The sequence below is a fragment of the Solanum stenotomum genome, chromosome 11 (genome assembly GCF_019186545.1).
Source record: "Solanum stenotomum isolate F172 chromosome 11, ASM1918654v1, whole genome shotgun sequence".
Classification (NCBI taxonomy): Eukaryota; Viridiplantae; Streptophyta; class Magnoliopsida; order Solanales; family Solanaceae; genus Solanum; species Solanum stenotomum.
Window position 1 is genome coordinate 6,825,693 of NC_064292.1, and position 25,251 is coordinate 6,850,943.

Here is a 25,251-nt window from a genome sequence, read left to right on the forward strand (position 1 = left end):
AGTTTTGGGACTTGTACTCATTTTGTAGTAGCTCTGTACTGGTGACTTCCAGGTTCTGGGAGGGATCTTTATTTGTATATATGTTTTTGGTTTGCTTCCGCCTGTTTATATTGTTATTTGCCTACTCTTGTTTAATTTCTACCCTCAGACCCATTACTTGTTGTTCCGGGTTACGGGTTGGCTTACCTGCTGGCGGGTTATAGTAGGTGCCATCATGACTTGATAAATCGAGTCGTGACACCAGCCCCTCATGAGCCTTGTCATAGACAGTATGTTAGGTTCCCCAAACAGATCCCAATAAATACATATTAAATTTTGAAATTCCAGGAACATATTAACAATAAATTAAAGCTTTTCATAATGTCGCAATAGCTAAAAGAGAAGATATCAGATTAAATCATCAAAACACCTAGCTAGAAATTACTCATAAAATCCAATTATGTGCATAATGAACTTCCTTAAGTTAAGAGTGACGCAAAACTCACCACGCGCAGACACTGTATAAGAAGAATACAAAAATGGAGAGAGCTTAAAATCACCAGATCTGCCATGACGAGGCTATCAAGGCGAGAATCATTCTTAATATTGACTCAATGAAACTGAATACGATCCGCCCAAGTAAGCATCGCCGGTTCACGCTAATGCTTAATTTTATCACTATAAACATCGACAGCGAGTACCTTATGCTCAATCTCAAACATGGAACTTAAAATTATACTGTTATATATAATAAATGTTGAACCTATTTAGCTTCTACGTGTGTTTGCTGCTTCATATTTCGACTCCGCCACCAGATCAAATAATTCAAATACCAAGCTAAAAACTACTAAAATCCTCAAAAAAAAAAAAACACACACACAAAATTCACCACATGAACATTCAATTATTTGCATCATGAACACATACATTCACGATGGAAGAAATAAAATTGCTTAGAATTACCAGATCTGCCATTTTGATGAGACCTTCAAGGCGAGAATCATTCTTAATATTGATTCGATGAAACTGAATTCGATCAGCCCAAGTAACCGTCGCCGGTTCAAGCAAATGCTTAATCTTATCACTGTAAACATCGACGGCGAGCACCTTATGAGGAGTCTCCGACAAAAGCTTCTCACATAAATGAGAACCAATGAATCCACCGGCACCAATCATGCATATCGTAATCTGCTTTATGGGATTACCGTCCAGATCTACTCTTCCTGCCATTTCCGATTACTGCTAATCCTCTCTCACCGCAATTTTTTGAAGATATTTTTTAAATTTCTCTCTAAATTGTCGGTGAATATATTTAAAGCAATATAAAGGAGGGAGGATAGCTTTTTAGAGTCTGTGGTTATGGCCCGACTGAATTTATATTTTTTTTTAAGCAGTATTCTTTCTACACTCGCGAGTATCACACTTAATAATACGCGCTACAAAATTGGGTTATGTCAAAAATTTATTGGGAATGGCATTAGTTGGTAATTTTGGGTAGAAAAATAACTTACCTATTTGAGAAAAATATGGATAAGATTTACGACTTACTATTTTTCAAAAAATTTATTTGTAGAATTATATTGGTATGTTGTCGTTTTATTTCTAGCTATTCCACTCAAATAAAGATAAGATCTAAGTAGATCATTTTTATCCGACTTACTTGTAAAATTATATTGAAGATGTTATTATTTATTGGCATTCGATAATTATTTCTTTACACTTTTTGGGGTGCAAAAAATTGAACCGATCAATAAATTGAATTGAAAAAATGTTATTGATTTATTGTTATCGGTTATTGAATTAATGGGGTTTTAGTGATTTTATTTTTAAAAAAATTATCAAATTATCGAAATTTTTTTTTAATATTAGATTATTACGTAAACTGATAACACATTAAGATGGTAGAAACTTACTACTTTATCCCTACATAAATATTAAATATTAATCTCAGTATCTTACTGGTGTAGCCTTTGTCATTTAGACTTCAATTCACACTCAACAATGACTTTGAGTTGGCATTGACCTGCGCGAAGGTGTGTTGCGAAAAATTCGATAGCTTGATAGACTCAATAAGCGTTATTATATATCTAATAATAATACTCGAAGAGAGAAAGTATCTTCCTACTACAACTCGGGCAGATGAATAAGGATTTACAACTTCACATTATAAAGAACGTCAAAACCAAGTAACAACCATAATCCTCTTAATTTCTCTTTGTGTTGGACTTGTGTAGTTCTTTTCATGTTAGTTATCATTATTTCTATTTCGTGAACAGTCTGTAAAGTTACCTTATTATTCGATATGTGTACAATTTATCATTTTCAGATAATTTTACTTGTGAAACTATATTGAATGCATTATTATTTTGTTTTTGGCTCACCCGTGCAAATAGAGATAAAATGTGTTAAACATTTTCATCAGTTTCACTTATAAAAATTATACTGAAGATATTATCCTAAACCCTAAACCCTAAACCTTAAATAAAAAATAAAAAAAGAAAATTATATAGAAAAGAGAGGTAGAAAATGTGTGAAACAAGCAAGTATAATTTATTTATTTTTTAAAAATAAATCATTTTGCTATCACTATTTTTCTCAAACGTTTTCTTCTCTCTCAATTGACATCCATTTAAGTCATCGATATCATTTAACTAGATTTTTATCATATACCTTACTCACTAAAAAGCGATAAATAATTCTAATCATATTGTTCGTTAGCAATTAGCATTATTATTTTCTAACGACAGAATTATCCTTGGCAACATTATTATAGTTTTTGCTACTTGCAACAATAAATATTTTCCGTACAGCAGTATTTATCTATCACTTTCTAAAGTGCTGGCAATTCATGTTACATGTTATATAAGGTTAATACTTCTTTTATTTTAATATGGTGTCATGCTTTGATTTGATACGAATTTTAAAATAGTAAAAATAAATAAATTACAATTTTAAATTTAAGATACATAAAATATATTAAAATATCATTTTATTAATTTTATGGTGTTAAACATGTTATGTGAAAATAAAATCAAAGAATTATAAAAAAAATTACATTATTTTTTAATCAAACTAGTAGATCCGAAAAAAGAGAGAGAAAAGGTTGTCGTCTTCATCAATATTGGATCGTTCGATGCACAAAATTTAAATTATATTAAAATCATAATGTCTAAATTGATTTATTTAATTTGAGAAATAGATAAAATAATTATAAATTGGATGGACTAAAATGAAATATCTCACAATCAAATATATTATAAATTTTATTTCAAATTTAATTCTGAAATACATCACTTATCTCGCATACCAAACGACAGGTAGGCCGTAGCTATCAACAAAGGAGTTGATATTCTTTTATGCACATATAGATATTCTTTTTAAGTCTTGTCATTTTTAAATATTTTATGTAGAGATGTCAAAAGGTAATAAGCTCGATTCAAACCGCTAGATGGATGAAAATAGGCTAGTAATTTTTCAAATTCATTCTAAATACGAGGTTATTAAAGTTATTTTTTATATATATATTTAATAATAATTTATTTTTATATATATAAATTAGATGATCTATAACTATATAATATCTATAAAAACTTTTAAGATACTTTAATTTTATATCCAATCAAACATATATTAACGAGAAAGTATCTATTAACGAGAAAGTATCATATAAAATAAATTAAAAGAGTGAAAGACTCTAATTATCTCAAAATATAATGTATGAGAATGGATTTTTTTTCCGAATATATAATTATCTTTATTAAAAAACATTTTAATTTGATATAAATATTTTCAATGTAAATTAAATTCAATCGAATTTTAAAATAAAAACCGGACATCAAATCAAAATAAATAGTATTGATAAATTGGTCTTTGTTGATAAAATTATACCTCCGTCCACTATAAAAATAATTGGATAATATTTTATGATGTATTTTTTTATTATATTGATATAAAAAAAATTGTAATTTATAGTAATTTTTATATAGTTTTTTAATATCTAAATTTTTTGCTTAAAATATTAAATTAATATAATCTAATTTAATTTTAAAATTTAATCAAATTAATTTTTGAAAAACGTTTTTTAACAAATAAAAGTGAACGGAAGAGGTAACACTTTTTGCTAGAGGAGCACCGACACGCACTATGCCAAAACATGCACAAAAATAATTGTACTGCGCAGCAAGTAAGCCGTTCTTACCCACTCTCACTCCCAAGCGCGTCTTTCACACCGTTAAGGTATTCAAGTACCGACAATTTTTACAAATGAAAACATGACTTATTTGATATTTTTGAATAATTAAGTGACTATATAAGTAATAGACTTATAATCAATGGTGAAGTCAGGAATTTCACGAAAAGAATTCAAAAATTAAATTATAAAAGCTCTTTTTAAAAAGGAGAAGAAAAATTAAATAACAAAAGATGTTTCTAAAAAAATTTAGAACAACAAAAGCTCTTTCTAAAAAGGAGAAAAGAAAATTAAACAACAAAAGCTAAAAAGTTGTTGCAAGTGAAATTTGAAAACGCAAACACTAACTCATTAAAGATGTCTAAACAGACATTCAAGACATCTTAAACCGCTATTATATCAAGGATGTTCAAAATATGTTATTTAATCACTTTGTGTATCATTTTACTTATATATGCGATATTTTTTCCCGACGAAGGGTGTCCAATTGGACCCCTGACATACATGTGCCTACGCCCCTGCTTATGATTAGCATAAGGCTCTATCTAACCAATTCTCCTTTCTAATCTCGATACTAATAAGTTTGAGATACTTTTTTTATTACAAAATTTTAACGAAATTTCTAGTGAGTAGAGAGTAATAACATCCACGCATTCTAATAATTCAACAACGATATATAAGCATCACTTTTAACTTGACTTCATTGATATTTATGTCTTTTAATTTTGAGCATGAACAAGTAAGCACTTGAATATGTATAAATTAAACAAGTAAACACAACACATATCTTACGTAACATAATATTGATCAGTTTGAGTGTTTCACAAGAATTGTCACATATGATGCGTGTATTTATTTATTCAACTTTATACAAGTTTAAGTGTTTACTTGTGTAAACAAAAATACCAGTTGAAACTAAATTAAATAAGACGTTTGTGTATTATGTCATCCAATAACTATTAGATATATTGTAGAAGTGTGGGGTGGACGTTCGATTCTTCGACTTTGGTTTGAACATTTTCCCTTGGAAGGGGCGTGGTAAAAAAAAATTAAATTAAAAATGGGCCTTGGGCGGGGATGTGAGGCTTAGGCCTTTAGATTTATTTCAGAAATAACATCACTTTGCCGCTTGTAGCATTCTCATTTAAAATATAATCAGATTTTAAAAATTATTTAAAATTTAGTCAGTTTTAAGTGCCGGTGAAACTCGAACTCAAGATAAATCTCCTCCACTACTCTTCGTATTTGGTTTGGTATTGCTACCATATATGACTTCGAGAGTCATGATGATATTACTGATGAGGAATGTTTATTTCAATATTTTATTGAAATGCATGATCGTTTCATCTAAATATTTAAATTATTAGATAAAGTACATTTTTTTTCTTTTTTTTTACCCTCCCCTAGGAGCTCCCACCCCTTTTGCTCTCTTGGTGACTCGAACTCACAACCTTTGGGTTAGAAGTGAGGGGTGCTTACCATCCGAACAACTCCCTCTCGTCAAGATAAAGGACATTTTATTTGCTTTTAACACATCAATTAGACTTAATTTGCACCATCCATAACATCGACTCTTGTGTCCATAGTCTCCATTTTTTCTTCTCTTTTAGGTAAAGTGTCTTTTTATACTTCAATAGCATGAAAAGGACGTAAATGAAAGCAATACAAAGTAAACACAAACACGTAATCTAACAATGAACACAATAAACTAAAGGGTGTTAATACCCAATGAACTATTTAATAATGAAATAATTATGAGGATGAACCATTAAATTTATAAAATATATACAAAATGTATTGATAGTCTATACTTATATCATATTATACATATACTCATAGATGGATCCATGTGAAAGAATGAGGTGTACGTATACCAATTAACTTCAATTTTTTTTTTTGATTAGTCTGTGTTGCGTGACATTGTTTCTGACTAATGTACTGTATGATCTTGAAGGTGCTTTTGCCGTCTTCAAATTATGGGTCCGTCTTTGTATATACTTTACTATTCATATAATATACATATTTATTACTCAATAAATGTATTGATACTTTAATCCCGTTAATAAACTAGTTGATCGAAATATACATATTTGTAGTGTTTCCTTATTATAAATTAATCTTGAAACAATATGATTCTCTCTTTTTCTTCTTTTAAAGGATATGACTATATATTATGTCGGAATATAGGAAAATTTTGGAAAATGGTGACGTTCTAAATGTGACACTACTTTTCTTATCAATTGGAAACCATTTATTTTATTTTTAACTTGATATAAAAAAAAGAGGTAGGTCAACAATGGTGATGCACAACAAATGTTTTCATACTTAAATTTGTTTTATATGTACATATTTTTGGATCAACCAAAATCACGTGGATTTTTTTTAATTTTTTTTTTTTTGGAATCATTGTGATTTTTTCAAAAGAATTTGTGCGTCGACTCAAAATTTTAAGATAATTGATCAAGTAATTTATGAGACTTATACAACTTAGGATGAATATGTATAACATTTTCTACTAATCTCCACTATTAAAGAAATGTCAAAAAATTATTCAAAAAAATTAATCTCAAGGGTCGATCTTTTCAATTGACCTTAAATCGATGGTCAGTAAGTCTTAATTAATAAGAAAAGATCATTTTTTAGGGTGCTTTATTATTATTATTATTTTAAAAAAGTAAATCTTTTTGTTGCTTGTTGGTTTAAGATTATGATTTTGGGCCCCCAAAAAAAATAATCTCCAAAGATCAATTTTTGCATATATATTAAAAAAAGTCGATCTCAAGAGGTCAATATGCATTTTTTCGAAAATTGGGATCACTATAATTTGACATACAAAAACATTTACCAATATATAATCTTCTAGTTAACTTGTGAGTATGAAACTTTAATTCTTATGTGGCATAATGACGTGTACAGACCCCAAGTGAACAAGGATAAAGCTAAGGGGTTAATGTGATACTTTTGAAACTGAAGTAATGCAATAAATAGAGAGAAATTAAAAACTATATGACAAAGTAGAATAATTGAAAATTTTAATGAGAGCAAGATGAATATCATAGGGACACATTAATGAGCAAATTTATTCTCCTTTCTCCTTAGAGAGTTTAAATTTAGTACTATGTAGAATATTAAAAAATTATATTATTGCGTCTAGATGAATGTATATGTCCATTAATTATTGAGCAAATTCATTCGTCCTTTAACCTTTAGTATCTATATATTGATCTGTATTAACATAATATTCTATGTGACGGGTGTAATTATGATGGGAAGACAACGAAAAATGAGGAAGAAAAGGTGATTGGTGATAAAAATAACAACAAAAAGAGAGAAAATAAAAACACAAAACAATTAAAAGCTCAAAATTAGGGAGAAGGGTCAAAATTGTGCTCAGTCTATGAGGAAAGTTTAAATTCAATCTTCGTTTAAAAACTTAATCATTAACGGTAGAACATATGGAATGATCAGGTGCTAAACTTTCATTTGTCAAAGGGCAAATTTAGCCTATATTAATAACAAAGGATATATTCGACCCTAACTATCCTTAACTATTAGATATGTGATATCATCTTATGCTAAGTTTTTATCATTTGAAAATAAAGATAAAATTTACATATTTTAATAACAACGAGGATATATCTGATCTCAACAATTGATCGAGGATAACACTATTCTATTTCTCGTAGTTGAACAACAAATTTACTCTTTTGCCCTCAAATTTAACATCTACTTCTTTAATTTTAAGCAAAAAAAAACTTTTAAAAATAGTCACAAATACTTTATCAATAATTTCATTTCTAATGTGAAAAAAAAGAGAAATTTAGTACGACGGAATACGCTATTAAAGGGAAACACCATATAAAGTTATCACACCAAACCTCATTTTGTTTTTTTGAAGAAACAAGGGATTCAATATTTGCCTTTGTAAGCTTAGAGAATTGAGAATCCAAAGCTCTATTATTATAATAATAAAAGAAAAAGAAAAAAAGAAAAAAAATCTAAAGATATAGATAGGGGTGACAAAACTAATCATGAAAATGTGACAAGCATAATTCATTTAAGTTTGAAAGAGTTAATGACTTATTCATTTATCGGTTAAGCCAATATTTGTTGAATATATAGCTGAAATTGATTGATGAAAATTTTTATAAAAATATTTATAAACTTTTATTTGTGTGATATTTTATATATAAAGATAATAAATGGAAAATATTTTATTAAGTAATAAAGAAATCATGGTTAATAGCATTTTTCTCTCTTAATTATTGATAAATATTAATTTTGATCTTGACAAAGCGTTATTAACCTTCAGTTAATTAAAATGTTCAAATCTTTTTGTTAGTGAATATCCACAAATTTATAATAATTAATAATTTATTAATCACTCTGCCATCTGATTACTCGTGTTTAATGTTAATTTTATACTGTTTCTTCATATTTAGATATAGCATAATTCTAAAAGTAATTCAAATTACTACACCCTCCTTACATTAAAAAAAAAAAAAAAAAAACTAGAAACACATAATTCAAGCAATTGAATATCACAACAACCAATTAATTGGATCTAATGTTAAAACATCATACCAATTTAGGCACGCAATTAAAAGTTTAATGCGTATTTTGTCTAACACTAAACCATCATACCTAATAATTTGGTTTAACGTTAAAGCACAATTAAGAGTTGGGCGGGTTGAACTATAACCTCGTTATTTAGCCCATTTTGATTTAGTCTAATTAATTCCTAGGGGATTTAATGACCAACTTATTTACTCCCTCACTTCACTTTTACTTGTTTACCATACTAAAAATAAATATTCATTTTTACTTGGCATTTTTCATATTTACCTTCAACATTATTTACCTATTTTTCAATACCTTAGACTACACATTAATTGATACTCTCTTCGTTCGTCAATAGTTGTCCACTATACTATTTTGGGATATCCAACAATAATTGTCCACTTTATGAAATCAAGGGATAATTTTACACTTAGTTCCTAATTTACTCTTATCATTGATTATGCTATTTTCCTATTAAATTTTTCAAGACATTGTATTTATTACTATATTCAAATGGGTGATATAGTAAACTATTCTTGTATTTATAGTCACTTAAGAAGTATGCCAAATCAATTGTGAACAAGTATTGTTGGACACCGGGAGTATGGATTTTATGATCAAATAATCATATCAATCATTATTTCTTAAAAGTCAATATTTGCAACAAATTTTGAACATATGGAAAATAAATCAACTATAAATAAAATCTGAAGAAACAAGAATATTTTATTGNCATATTAAATTTTTCAAGACATTGTATTTATTACTATATTCAAAGGGGTGATATAGTAAAACTATTCTTGTATTTATAGTCACTTAAGAAGTATGCAAAATCAATTGTGAACAAGTATTGTTGGACACAGGGAGTATGGATTTTATGATCAAATAATCATATCAATCATTATTTCTTAAAAGTCAATATTTGCAACAAATTTTGAACATATGGAAAATAAATCAACTATAAATAAAATCTGAAGAAACAAGAATATTTTATTGATCAAGATTATGAGTACAATTCTGTTCCTCCCTTGATTCTTTTCTCATAAGATTTATCCATGATTCGAGGGCCGTTAGTGGCCTATTTCCCGAACTTGGATGATTTGGACTTTCATAATTCGAGGAGCGTATTTCTTGAATTAGGATGATTTAGACTTGATCCTCATAATTCGAAGGCCGTTAGTGGTGTATTTCCCAAACTTGGATGATTTGAACTTGATTTTCATAAATCGAGGGCCTTCAGAGGTGTATTTCTCAAATTAGGATGATTTAGATTTGATCTTCATAATTCAAGGGTCGTTAGTGACATATTTCTCGAATTAAGATGATTTGGATTTCATCTCTTTATAAATATTCCATAAATTTGCGGAGTATTTGAGATTTTGATCTCTTTATGGAATTTTCGAGATGTCTTTTAAGAGAATTTAGTACCCTTTATATAGGCATGAACTAGGATTTAGGATTGAGTAGCCTCCAAAAATCCTAATTGGGATTGAACACACCTTATAGAATTCCAACTCGAATTGAACTCATTTTATAGAGTCCCACAAAATTTCAATGTATACAGTCGTACCAATCCAAAACTTAGCTTCTCAAATTTAACTCAATCCGCTCATTTAACAATTTCAGAGTAGGAGCAATTTCTAGTTCCAACAACTTCTTAAATTTTAGCACATGGTGCTTTAATTTATGCCATTTTTTCAGTGTCTTATTAAATTATATAAACAGAAGAAAATAAATAAATTCCGACCGTTAGTATCCAAAAAACCTTTTGGTCCTCATAAAAACACTGTTCATATACCTTATCTCAGTCCCTGATGATGAGCAGTGAGCACCATTAGGGGCCTCTGTTGAATTCAGAAAATAAAAGATAAAATAAAAAATATCTCTGCTATTTTGTTTGCAAAGAGAATAAAAACAAGAATTGTCATCATATTATCTCATTCTCCTTAAACCCCGTGCCCCTTACGTGGATATTCAATGTAATTTTATAAATTGAGTACGAAGAAGGTAGTGTATGTAATTTTATAATTCAGGAAGATAGAAAAATTGTTTTTTATAAACTTTTGATTCAAGGAAAATAATTAAAATTAAGTATGAAAAGGGAATAGAATAACTAAAAATAAATGAGAAGAGAATCAGTAGAAGGGAAGTGCTAAACAGCCAGAAAAATGTGGCCAGAAACATATAAAGACTATACTAACCTTTTTGTTTAAAATAAAGGAAAAATGTATTAAAGGAAGAATTTGATTAATTCAAAAAACCTTTGCAATTCCCAGTCGAATTCTAGACTATTCCCGTAACTTTGTTCTCCTAAAATAAATATGGAAAATATTGAATAAGTTATAAAGCGGCAAAAACTACATGGGTTTTGAATAAAATATACAAAATGTTATAAAGCGGCAAAAATAGTAATATAAAAATCTAGGGACTATGAAAATTATTTTTCTTTTTACTTCATACTCTTTCCTGATCTTATTATTTGATTTTATAGTATAAATTGAGAACACTTGTATAAAGAATAAAGGCGTCCGATCTCTTTTAATTTTTATCCCCTATATTACGTTAATTTGACAAATTGTGAATCATTACTTACATTGTTACTAAAATGACCTCCAATTAACTAATTTTTTTTAATTATTATGTTCAAATAAAATTAAATTATATAATGAAATAATTTTTAGATGTAATTTATAAACTATTGGGATAACGACAACTCAAAGCACATTAGACCTGGTAAATATTGATAGTCATAGAAATCACGTGTATAGTTCATACATGTTGAACCGAAGAGAGTCAGACATTAATAGTATTTATCGTACAAGTCTTATCCCCTATATTACGTCGATTTGATAAATTGTGAATCAATACTTATATTTGTTATTAAAATGACCTCCAATTAAGTAATTTTTTAATTATTATATTTAAATAAAATTAAACTATATATTTATATAATTTTTTTAAATGTGATTTGTAAAATATTGTGATAACGACAACTAAAATACATTAGACCTAATAATGTAGATAATTATAGAAACAATGCATAAATTTCATATGTGTCGAATCAAAGAGAGTCAGACATTCATAGTATTAATCATACAAGTATTTTCTCCTATGTTACGTCAATTTGATAAGTTGTGAATCACTACTTATATTTGTTACTAAAATGACCTCCGATTAAGTAATTTTTTTAAATGTTTGAATAAAATTAAACTATATAATTTAATCATTTTAAAATGTAATTTATAAAAAATTGAGACAACAACAACTCAAAACACATTAGACTTGGTAAATATCGAAAGTTATAGAAATCATGCATATAGTTCATATGTGTCGAATTAAAGAGAGTCAGACATATACTCTTAATTATATAAGTTTTATCTCCTATATTATGTCGATTTGATAAATTATGAATCGTTACTTATGCTTGTTACTAAACTGACCTCCAACTATGTAATTTGCTTAATTATTATGTTTAAATAAAATTAAGCTATATAAATAAATAATTTTTAAATGTAATTTGTACAAAATTGGGATAATGACAACTCAAAACACATTAGACCTGGTAAATGTCAATAGTTATAGAAATCATGCATATAGTTTATATCTGTCGAACCAAAGAGAGTTAGACATTAATAATATTAATCATATAAGTTTTATCTCCTATATTATGTCGATTTTATAAATTATGAATCGTTACTTATGCTTGTTACTAAACTGACCTCCAACAATGTAATTTGCCTAATTATTTTGTTTAAATAATATTAAGCTATATAAATAAATAATTTTTAAATGTAATTTGCAAAATATTGGGATAACGAAAACTCAAAACACATTAGACCTGGTAAATGTCAATAGTTATAGAAATCATGCGTATAACTCATACATGTCGAACCAAAGAGAGTCAGACATTAATAGTATTGATCCTACAAGTCTTATCCCCTATATTACATTGATTGATAAATTGTGAATCATTTTTTATATATTTTACTAAAATGACCTCCAATTAAGTATTTTTTTAATTATTATGTTTAAGTGAAATTAAATAATATATTTAAATAATTTTTTAATGTAATTTGTAAAATATTGAGATAACGACAACTCAAAAGATATTAGATCCGGTAAATATCAATAGTTATAGAAATCATGTGTATAGTTCATCTATGTCGAACCAAAGAGAGTCAAACATTAATAATATTAATCATACAAATTTTGTCCCATATATTACGTCGATTTGATAATTATGATTCATTATTATATTTGTTTCTAAAATGACCTACAAATTCCAATTAACTATTTTTTTAACTATTATATTTGAATAAAAAATTAATGTTAAGTAAATTTAGTTAACACTAATCTTTTGGCCATAATCTGTTGTAATATTAGTTAGGTAGATTTTTTTATTATAATATAACCAACATGATTATAATGTGGAATATCCATAAGATTTTAGTGATTCTTTGTCGAACTTATAAAAGATATATAACACAAACAAGAAATAGAAATAATATATATATGTTGGTGAAAATATAATTATAGTTTGAAAAATTATAATTTTTTCAGGTCGAAGAGATTCAAATTCACTATAACAAAATTTTTATTGGTTCAACAATATGATTCTTAATTTATTTCCTCTTGAATATATTTATTCGATAGCGTCATCATATAACTCAAACATTTATTTTAATTATAAATAAGTTATTCTGTCCAATACAACCAACAAGAATATAATGTGAAATATAATGTGAAATTTTTCTTATCCTAATACAATCAACAAGAATACAATGTAATTCAAAATTATTATTTTTTTACTATTGATGTTACAATTTTTATTGTTTTTTGTAAAACATAATTTGAAAACATTTTTTTTATAGATGGCATGAGATCACTTAATGTTTTTTTTTTTGTTGAAATTTGTAAAAAAAAATTCATAATTGACTATGAAATCATCAATCATTAATTATTTTCAATATATTGGAAACATAATGGAAGGATATAGAGATCCCAAGAATGTATTCAATTTTCAAGCTAAAAAGGTAAAATTGTCCAAAATGAAACTAATTTATAGTGTGAACATGTCATTTTACTATTCTGGCCAAATTATGGCAAAACTTTTCTGGCCAAAAGGATTTTTCCTTGGTAGAAATAACAAATACTAATACCATAATCAAAGCAAAGAAAACAACAAATAATAATAAAATTGAAGAATAAGATGGTANTTAATTATTTTCAATATATTGGAAACATAATGTATTCAATTTTCAAGCTAAAAAGGTGAAATTGTCCAAAATGAAACTAGTTTATAGTGTGAACATGTCATTTTACTATTCTAGCCAAATTATGGCAAAACTTTTCTAGCCAAAAGGATTTTTCCTTAGTAGAAATAACAAATACTAATACCATAATCAAAGCAAAGAAAACAACAAATAATAATAAAATTGAAGAATAAGATGGTAAGAAAGTAATTAATACTCCCTCCGTCCTAATTATGTGGCATTTTTTGAATTTCGAGATTTAAACAAATCTATCTTTGATAATAAATTTTTCATGTATCTTTTAAATATTTTGAATTGTCAACTATTGTGACTTATACTATTTTTTACATAGTTTCTCTATATATAAATTTCATTTCAATTTTTTTTTGAAGATCTCATGCGCAAATTCTCGGTCGAACTTAAACTATTTGACTCTTGAAAAACGAAAAGAGTCACATCAATTGGGACAGAGGGAGTAATTAATAACAATATTGATAAGGAAAAGTCTAGACAATGCTCGACTTCTTATTAATCTTCTATTCTAATTAGGAAAACTTACATAAATTTCACTAGTTTAGGGACTAATTACTTGTTTTCTTGATATTACAATTCATATAACTTATTGGTCCACAAATATATGTATCTGGCTTGTCCCGATATATGTATCTCGAATAAATGTTAAGCATATACATCTAATTATGTGTATCTAAGTATGGAATATATCTGAAATGCATCAATGTAGGAGCAAATCACGCGTTCCTCCTGAATTTTTGAATTTCTTGTCAAAAAATTTCAAATTTCTTTCCATTTCTTTCAAGCATCAAAAATCTTTTCTCATAAAGTCTACCATCTTAACTCAAACACATATACACTTAATCATATATATGGACTTTTAATCAGACAAATGTCTATATTTTATTAGATACATAATAGAGTTCTATGATAGATACACTTCTTGTTTCATAAACGTGGATAGATATGATATAGAGTGAGTGAATGCATTACTTGTGGGATACATAATTTGTTCAAATATTCAATTGTCCTAATTTAGGCTAATTTTTAGGTGTATACCAATATACCTAACTTAAAATGATATAAAATTCTTATGTAGTGAGAATATATGTAATTATTTGAAAGTATAGTTATGATTAACATATATAGTAAGAATATATGCCTAATAAAGTAGTTTATCCTTCAAATTATTCTCGACCTTCATATCATTTTATTTTGTATCATGATCATGTATAATTAATCACCTCCACTCAATATTTGTTCACTCAACTTCTCAGTCTCGCATCCCTCATCTCATTCACCACAAATATAACTCTCATCCTGTTTCAAATATCTTCGTTTCTAATCTTATCTCTCTTCATTTCAAACAATTTTTCTCAGCCATCTATCTCACTACATACTCAACAAAAAGAATTCATCTAAAGAAAGTTATAATCCAAAATTAACAAGAACATTCAATAGTTTAAATATGAAACTCATTGATAATAATTTATTTATTTTAACCTATAGTTTGTTGCGTCTATTATAACCATATGAAAATCCCAATTGGCATACAAGTCCGGTGGTCACCATTTGGGTATATGTGTTTTTTGTAATGTGTGCATATCTTTCCCATGATTGAGGCTGTGCTATCTAGGATTCTCTTCATTTCCATTTTCTGCCTAATTTTCTTGTTTTTTCCTCTGTATATATATTCCTATTTCTTTGTGAGTGTGCACTATCTAAATAAAATTTAGCTACACACAAATTTTATAGTTAAATAACATAATTTGTTACTATCTTGATCATGCTTTATTTGTCCATTATACTATTTTAAAATATTTAATAATATTTGTTCAATCATTTATTCCTATTTTATTATTGCTATTAAATAGAGGTGATTTGGTAAAATTATCCCTATCATTTAGTGGCGGAGCCATGATTTTCAATAACGGGGTTCAAATTCTAAAGAAATAGACATACAAAATAGCCGAAGAGGATTCGACATCTATTATATATACCTAAAAATGATTTTAACCATGCATAAATAATATAATTTTCCACCAAATAAGGTGGCTCCGCCGCCACTGCTATCATTTATTACTTCTTAATCTCTGTGTCAAGTCAATAAATAGACAACTATTGTTGGACAAAAAGAATATTAAATAGATGCTTAAATAGTAAAAATAAAAAAACACTTTAATTTTGTGAGTGCATATCTAAAAACCTTAATTCGTTTATAATGTATTAGTTGAACACTTCAACTTAAAAAATGAACATCTAGACACCCCTAAAATTTATTTATCATAAGATTAGTATTGAGTATCCATGAGATATAATGGAAACAAGCTGAAGTATTTATAAGTTGTCAATTGAGACTAAAAATTGAGATATGTGCACTCTCAAGTGTCAAAATTGGAATGCTTACTTGTCGATCAGGTAATGTCAAGTTTGAATGTCTATTTATGTATTGCATGTCCAATCCTATCTAGCGACGAACTAATGACATGTAATTAGAAAAATCTTCTTATTACTTGCAGACAATTTAGAGCTGTCAATATGAATATGTTCGTTGAGACGACCCCAACTTAACCTATAATTTGTTATGATTGCGCTATAATTTTTGTAGCCCATTTAATATTGAGGTATTTGAGCTCGACATCGATAATCCCCTTGGCTCGTGAGGCATGAGTGAGATGGTTTGAGCTGGTCTGCGGAACAAATAAAAATAAAATAAAGTACGAAAAAATAACAAGAGAAGTCCATACAAAAAGTTTACTCTAACCATTATTTTAATGAATAGAAGATTCATATTTTTTGTGATCTATTGAAACAAAACTAAGTCAATATTTATATTTAGCTAATTGTATTACTACTCGGTAACCATTTTAGTTTGCTTATTAAAGTTACTTTTTGGTTCGAGTGCTATCATATAAAAGATAATTCAGTTTTACAAGAACTTTACATTTAATAAGATCATTTTCTTGTACGATCTTACCTACAATATTTACATAAAATGAAAATAATTTTAAATTAAAGTGATATAATTAATTTTTTACTTTAAGTCAAACTTATTAAATATTACAACTAAGATAATTTTATTTGTTGCTAAAATCGAAACTTAATTAGCAAATAGTAATACCTTATAAATATTTATGTTAGCATTTTAAAATTAAAATCTTTCTTTAAAAAAATTAGATCAATCCATTTGATCTAACAAATCCAAATATTGTGTGAATTAGTTAAATAAGCTGAGTCGATCCATATTGATAGCTTCATTAAATCTATATAGCTAATTTCAGCTTTATCCCGATCCATATTGACAACTCCATTAAGTTTATATAACTAATCTCAATTTTATCTCGATCCATATTGATAGCTCTATTAAATTTATATAGCTAATTTCAATTTTGTCCCGATCAATATTGACAACTCCATTAAATCTAATTTCAGTTTTATTCCGATATTCTATATTGACAGCTCCACAAAATCTGTATAGCTAATTTCAATTTTATCCTGATCCATATTGACAACTCCATTAAATTTGTATAGCTAATTTCAATTTTGTTTCGATCCATATTGACAACTCCATTAAATCTATATAGCTAATTTCAGTTTCATTCCATCCATATTGAAAACTCCATTAAATTTATATAGCTAATTTCAATTTTATTCCGATCCTTATTGACATCTTCATTAAATCTATATAGTTAAGTTCAATTTTGTTCCGATGCATATTGACAATTCCTTTAAATTTATATAGCTAATTTCAGTTTTATTCCGACCCATATTGACAACTCCATTTAGCTAATTTCAGTTTTGTTTCATTCCATATTGACATCTCCATTAAATATATATAGCTAATTTCAATTTTATTCCAGTCCATAGAGACAACTCCATTAAATCTATATTCCTAATTTTAATTTTATCCCGATTTATATTGACAACTCTATCAAATTTATATTAGTTTTATTCCGATCATATAGACAGCTTCATTAAATTTATATAGCTAATTTTAATTTTATTTTGATCCATATATATTGACAGCTCCATTAAATCTATATAGCTAATTTCAATTTTATCTCAATTCATATTAACAACTCCATTAAATCTATATAGCTAATTTTAATTTTATCTCAATTCATATTAACAACTCCATTAAATCTATATAGCTAATTTCAGTTTTATTTCAATTCATATTAATAACTTCATTAAATCTATATAACTAATTTCAATTTTATTTCATTCCATATCGATAACTCCATTAAATCTATATAGCTAATTTCAATCTTGTCCATTTCAACGCCATACCTGGGGACTAACCTTTTTCAGAAGGAAAAAAAAAAAAAGCCCATAAAGTTTCTCTATTTTTATCCCCACTTTTGGTCCAAAATTTTCATACACAAGAATAACAAGATATTGCCATATTGGCTTGGTGAGATTTCCACGTGATAATGAGAGGCAATAAAATGGGCATACTAGGCTAGTTAATAAGTGCATAGAGGTGAAAGATAGGTGTTTTTTGACGTGCGTAATATAAAATTTATATAATATAAAATAATATTATTAAGAGTCGATGCAATATATATGGTTTTTATATATATTAATTATTAAAAGTAAATAGTAAATTATTATGGATCCTATACATATATTATATCGTTAATGTATATATCATTTAAATAAAGTAAATAATAAATCTAATATTTTTTTTTAACAAAGTTCTATAGATAATATATTTAATTCAAATTTGTAAATCGCAATACTAAGAAAGTTAGAGTTGTATACATTGTTGATATAGGTTTTATTTTATTTTTACCATCAAATTAGTAAAATGATATTTACTATGAAATTTATAATATCAAAAATATATATAAAAAAAGTTATCTATTATAACAAATTATAGTGAGCTGATAGACTTGAAATTTTCTTATACCGATTATGGTTATAGCTTATTTGGTTAAGTTTGTAAAATTTATTTACTTTACAAAATACTTTTGATAAAAAGTGTTCCTAAAAAATAACAATTTTTGAATAGTGCTCAATCAAGATTTCAAAAAGTAATAACTACTTCTCTTAATAATAAAGCATTAAAATCTGTAAACACTTTAATTTTCTAAAACAATCATTCCTCATTCATAGAAACTTATTTTAAAAGTACTCCCTTTGTCTAATTTTTATTTGATCTTTATATTAAAAATTGATATTTTATTTTACTTGTCCATTTTAATAAAAATAAATTAAAATTTTTTTTCTATACTGTTCTTAATATTAAATAACTAACTAAAAATAATAATAATCAAATTTAAAATGTCAAAACACCATTAATAAAATTATTTAATATAATATATTTCTAACTAAACTTATTTAAAAAGTGTATCCAACACGAGTCGTGGTGCAGTGGTGAGAGTGTTTCACCCTTAATTAGAGGTTTTGGATTTGAGCTCCGAATATGAAGAAAATCTTGTTGGGAACGACACTCCCAAATGAGTTCGGCAGTGCGCTGTCCAAATTTAGTTCAGCCTCGAATGTAGACACCAAATCCTGAATAGAAAAATAATGTGTCACATCAATATAGACCCAATTAAGTATTCCCTGTCCCAATTTATGTGACTTACTTTTCTTTTTAGTCAGTCACAAAAAGAATGATATATTTCTATATTAAGTAACAATTTAATTATAAAATATCTATTTTACCCTTAATGAAATGATTTATAACCATACAATTTTCTATCATTTATTTTGTACCACAAACTTTAAAAGTCTTTCTTTTTTTCTTAAACTTCGTGTTGAATCAAACTACCTCACATAAAATGGGACGAAGAGAGTAATATGAAAGTGGGAGGGTGGCCAAAATAAGTGTATATAGTATTGACAGCTTTGCTAGAGAGGTAAACATTTTGCATGCAGAATGCAAAGGAAACAAGACAGGTGTAAGCCTAAAGCCCCTTGGTTTCATCAACAACAGCAAAAAAAAAGAAGCTAAAACTAAATCCCCAAAAACACTCCCAATTCTTGTTGTGAAAGTGAAACTAATTAAAGTTGTTTTTCACCTTCATTTGTTCTTTCTATGAATTTTGTTTTTGCTTTTGCTCTGTGTACCCACAGAACACAACTCTTCTTGATCACCACGTGTTGTAGAGACACACCTTCTGTAACGCCTATTTCTAAAACAACAACAAGCTAGCCATGATCATCACTTTCTTGTACTCTTCTTTCTTATATCTTTTTCCTTTCTTTAACTTTTTTTGTGTAGAGTTCATGTTCTATTCTAAGTTTTCCTTTGATGGGTTGTTCCCATTTCTTGAAAAAATCTAATCTTTATGTTGATTTGAGTTAATTTTTTTGGTTTTGAGGCATAACACATCAAAATCTTGAGTTTTCCTTTGATGGGTTGTTGCCATTTCTTGAAAAAATCTAATCTTTATGTTGATTTGAGTTACTTTTGTTGTTTTTGAGAAATGACATCAAAATCTTGAGTTTTCGTTTGACGGGGTTGTTCCCATTTATTGAAAAATCTAATCTTAGCATGTTGATTTGAGGTACTTTTGTTGTTTTTGAGACATAAAACATAAAAAATCTTGAGTTTTCCTTTGATGGGTTGTTTCTCATTTCTTGGAAATCTCATCTTAGCATGTTAATTTGAGTTAATTTTTGTTGTTTTTGAGATATACCAACACCCAAAATCTTGATTTTTCCAATGGCTGCAATTTTGAGGTTTCGTAAGTTGTGTTTTCTTGAACCAGTGAAGTGTTCTACTGTCAGTGTTCAATCATTTGAGAAACCAAAAAATGATGAAAAACAATCTTTTGAACAACCCCATAAATCAGAAAGTCTTGTTTCTGCTATTGAGAGAGTTTTAGAGAAACCAAAATCCAAGAAAATAAAGAAGCAGCCTAAGGAATGGAGGTGTGTAGATAGCTGTTGTTGGCTAATTGGCTACTTGTGTACAAGTTGGTGGCTGCTTCTGTTTTTGTGCAATTTTTTGCCTGCAAATTTGCCTGGACTTAGAGTCCCTGAAGCTCCTGGAGTTAGACTCAAACGTGATGGATTAACACCTCTCCATCCTGTTGTTTTAGTCCCCGGCATTGTCACCGGTGGCCTTGAGCTTTGGGAAGGAAGGCCTTGTTCTGAAGGATTATTTCGAAAGAGGTTATGGGGCGGTAGTTTTACTGAAATATTCAAAAGGTACTGTGCTTTAGACAAGCGCACAACTAGTAAAGTTGTTATCATGTGATCAGGAGGTCATAGGTTTGGCCCGTAGAAATAGTCTCTTGTAGAAATGCAAGGTACGACTGTGCACAATAGACCCTTGTGGTCCGGCCTCTCACTTCCCATATATTGCAGGAGTTTAGTGAACCTGGCTGCCCTTTTACTGTGCTTTTTAGACTATGTTGCTTGGACTCCAAAAATTTATGCCACAGTGGTGTGTGTTGGATCCTCCAAAATTAGTGCATTTTTGGATAATCCAATACGGGGTGTATAAGCATTTTTGGAGAGTCATAGCCTTTATTCGCTTTTAATCAGAAAGACCAAATTTTGACATGAAATTTGAAAAATTGTCCTGCATTTTTAGGCCTTTATGTTGGTTGGAGCACCTATCGTTGGATAATAAAACGGGGCTCGATCCACCGGGGATTCGAGTCCGAGCAGTTCCGGGACTTGTAGCAGCTGATTATTTTGCTCCAGGTTACTTTGTTTGGGCGGTTCTTATTGAGAATTTGGCAAAAATTGGCTATGAACAGAAGAATATGTACATGGCTGCTTATGACTGGAGGCTGTCCTTTCAAAATACAGAGGTACATTGTATGATCCAACTTATTAAATTTTCGTCGCATAAGATAGCATTAATCCCTTGCATTTAAGTATTCCAACTTATATATATATATATATATATGAATAAATGCCAATCTTATCATCATTAACTAAGTTCGTCTTTTTCCCTTTAGCGGTGAACTATGTAATGGAAGAAAAATAAACTTAATGATGATAAGATTGGCAACTGTAAAGTTATCCTATGTGACCTCTGAGCAGTGTAATTAGTCACCCTTGATTAAGGGCAGGTTGCCTACATTACACCCCATCAGGTGCGGCCTTTCCCTAAAGCCTGCGTGAACACGTGGAGGCTTTGTGCACGGGGCTGCCCGACGCCCGTGGTGAAGTATGTAATGTCATTTCATTGTGTGATGTACTTGTAAGTATGCTCCTTTTTAGTAGCATTGTCATATCGGATTGGTTTATGCTATTATGTCAATTCTCGATTGTCAAGCATATGAATATTCTTAAAATTTCACACTGTGTGGGATCACTAAATAATTTACCCTGCATTTGTTTCTGCATTAGCATATGTTAATGTGTCAGCAATGCGTCTGTATCAATTGGAAGTTAAACGGATTCCTTCTTTCGAGTTGTTAGAAGAACTGTAGTGTCACTGGCATTGACTGTTAAGATATGTCCAGAACTAGATTTTTGTTATTCTAATGCATTTGTAATTGGAACTAGCAGATTAGAGACCAATCGCTGAGTAGGCTGAAGAGCAAAATCGAGCTTATGTACGTAACAAATGGTTACAAGAAAGTGGTAGTAGTGCCTCATTCAATGGGAGTTATCTATTTCCTCCACTTCCTTAAATGGGTTGAAGCACCTCCTCCGGTTGGAGGTGGTGGCGGACAGGGTTGGTGTGCCAAACACATCAAAGCTATCATGAATATCGGTCCAGCATTTCTTGGTGTTCCGAAGGCTGTTGCTAATATATTGTCTGCTGAGGGAAGAGATGTTGCCTTTATCAGGTCAGTGTTTTATTTCATCCATCAGTATCCTTTCTTATATGCACTTCATTTTAATCCTCCTCGGTAGCGTTCGATATAACGGTTTTAGTTTGATCGAGAAATCTAATTTATCTGCAGAAAATTGTTGCTCGAACTCTCCAAATATGTCGTTACGTGTATGTCGGATACTTTAAAAGTAGTACACTTTTTTTGAGGATCCGACATGGGTACGCCAACATTTTGGGAGAGTTTGGACAACATAACAGAAAAGTCATTCTATACATTTTGCAGTGTAAATGCAGGATATTTAGATGACTTCAGTTCTTGAGGATCTATCTCGAAAACTTTCTACTTTCTTCCTTTGTTGTTGGAGGATTTGTGGATTTAAAATTAGAGATGCTATAAAAGTGGAATTTAGTGCACTTTATGGATGAGGAAGTGAACTCTTCTATTTTATTTTTTGCAGATCCATGGCTCCTGGTTTGCTGGATTCCGAGACCTTTGGTTTTCAAACACTTCAACACATTATGCGGGTTTCTCGAACATGGGACTCTGTCATTTCTTTGGTACCGAGAGGAGGAGAGACCATATGGGGTGACTTGAATAAGTCTCCAGAAGTAGAAAATATATGTTATACATCAAAGGCACGATACTTGCAATCCTCTTCGAAGGAAAACAATGGCAATGACACGGATGCTAAGAGGAGTTTCCACGTGAAGGAGCTGCCGAGATATGGTAGAATAATTTCATTTGGCAAGGAAAAATTAGAATTACCTTCTTCACAGCTCTCAATTATTGATTCAAAGGTAAATAGGACTCTCTATTCCGCCCCTCTTTTCAGACATTTGCATTATGACAATCGATGTGTCGTTTACCAGGCTTGGACAACTGACTGTCGGAACTGACTAGAATGGTCAGTTGGAGAGTATGTACTCTTAATGGATGTAAATTTACATCTACTCCCGTTAGAAGAAAGAAAAATGGCATCTCAGTGCACTAAGCTCCTACTATGCATGGGTCGGAGAGTTAGGTCCGGACCACATTGGGTCTTCACACTTCCGTGCTAATTGTGTTGATCTTAATGCATAGAAGTGATATATTTCTTTTGACCGGCTGTTCACAATTGTTTTTAAATCAACAGGAACTCATGCGTGGAAGTGCATCCAGAAATTACAACACGTCATGTGGAGAAGTATCATCAGAGTATGACGAGATGAGTCGCAACAACATCAAGAAAGTTGCTGAAAGTGATGCATACACAGCAAGTTCTCTGTTAGATCTTCTTCGGTTTGTGGCACCAAAAATGATGAAGCGCGCTGAGGCACACTTCTCTCACGGAATAGCTGAAGACCTTGATGATCCGAAGTACACTCATTACAAGTACTGGTCAAATCCACTTGAGACCAAGTAAGAATAAGCAATAGTCCTCTTAATTAACTACGATCTTTCCCCCGTTCTTTCTTTATTTGAATATTGATCGTCAGTTGATCAACTTGTCATTGTCTGTGAAGTTAATTTTATAAGATTAATCATATGCGTTGTGCCGTTGAAGCTATTCCATAGTTGTATAATGAACTCGGCCATAGCCAATGATCCTATTTGTTAGTTAGCAATGGCGGAACCACCTTATGCCAAGGGGAGGAGTGTCAAATGTGACACCTTCGCCGAAAAATTATTTTGTTTAGTAGGTCAAAATTTTAGTTTTATGTGTATATTATACTATATGTTGACTCCCCTTGGTAAAACTTTTGGCTCCTCCGCTGAGTTAGTTGGTTAATAGTCGGTATCTCTTTTCAGGTTGCCAGACGCTCCGGATATGGAGATATTCTGTTCATATGGAGTGGGAATTCCCACCGAGAGATCATACGTCTACAAGCTGTCTTCTTCCGATAGATGCAAGAGCATTCCTCTTCAAATCGACAGCTCTGCATACGGAAGTGACAATGGGTGCTTGAAGGGTGGAGTACACTTTGTCGATGGCGACGAGAGCGTACCGGTCGTGAGCGCTGCCTTCATGTGCGCGAAAGGTTGGCGAGGCAAAACACGTTTCAACCCCTCGGGTATCTCAACATACATAAGGGAACACCAGCACAAGGCTCCGTCGAGTCTGCTAGAAGGGAGAGGCACGGAGAGTGGTGCTCACGTTGACATCATGGGAAATGTTGCCTTCATCGAGGATGTCCTACGAATAGCTGGTGGTGCCACCGGTGCAGAGCTGGGTGGTGATAGAATCTACTCGGATATCATGAAAATGTCAGAGAGGATAAATATTCGGCTTTAACCGCGATAATGCGTGCGATTTTGACTGAGGGATGAAGGACAACCTCAGAGTAGTAAAGAGCACAATAATAGGATAGAGATAATGAGAGTAGAACACTGAAAACAACTACAAGAAAAAGACTTGAGAGGACAATCAATTGATGGAAGTATGGGATGAGTAAAGTGGGGGACTTTATTGCATTGAATGTAAGTTTCTAACTGAGAAAGAGGGGTGTTGTGCGGGGGGGGGGGGGGG

General features: G+C 29.7%; 2 protein-coding genes across 2 annotated transcripts in view; one reads left to right on the plus strand and one right to left on the minus strand.

Annotated features, from left to right (window-relative positions):
* LOC125844175 (UDP-D-apiose/UDP-D-xylose synthase 2) overlaps nt 1-1,295 on the minus strand; it is a 7,886-nt gene extending 6,591 nt beyond the window's left edge. Inside the window, exon 1 of the mRNA XM_049523440.1 lies at nt 943-1,295. Coding sequence (XP_049379397.1) covers nt 943-1,209 — 267 coding nt within the window. The 5' untranslated portion in view covers nt 1,210-1,295. The remainder of the gene's footprint in view (nt 1-942) is intronic.
* A 19,359-nt stretch (nt 1,296-20,654) lies between these two features.
* Nucleotides 20,655-25,175, plus strand: LOC125844671 (putative phospholipid:diacylglycerol acyltransferase 2). Its single transcript, XM_049523986.1, has 6 exons — nt 20,655-21,156; nt 21,545-21,767; nt 22,474-22,757; nt 23,203-23,542; nt 23,878-24,143; nt 24,534-25,175. Exons 1-6 carry the CDS (start codon nt 20,669-20,671, stop codon nt 25,015-25,017), a joined length of 2,085 nt encoding a protein of 694 aa, XP_049379943.1. The 5' UTR covers nt 20,655-20,668; the 3' UTR covers nt 25,018-25,175.
* Nucleotides 25,176-25,251: the final 76 nt, after the last annotated feature.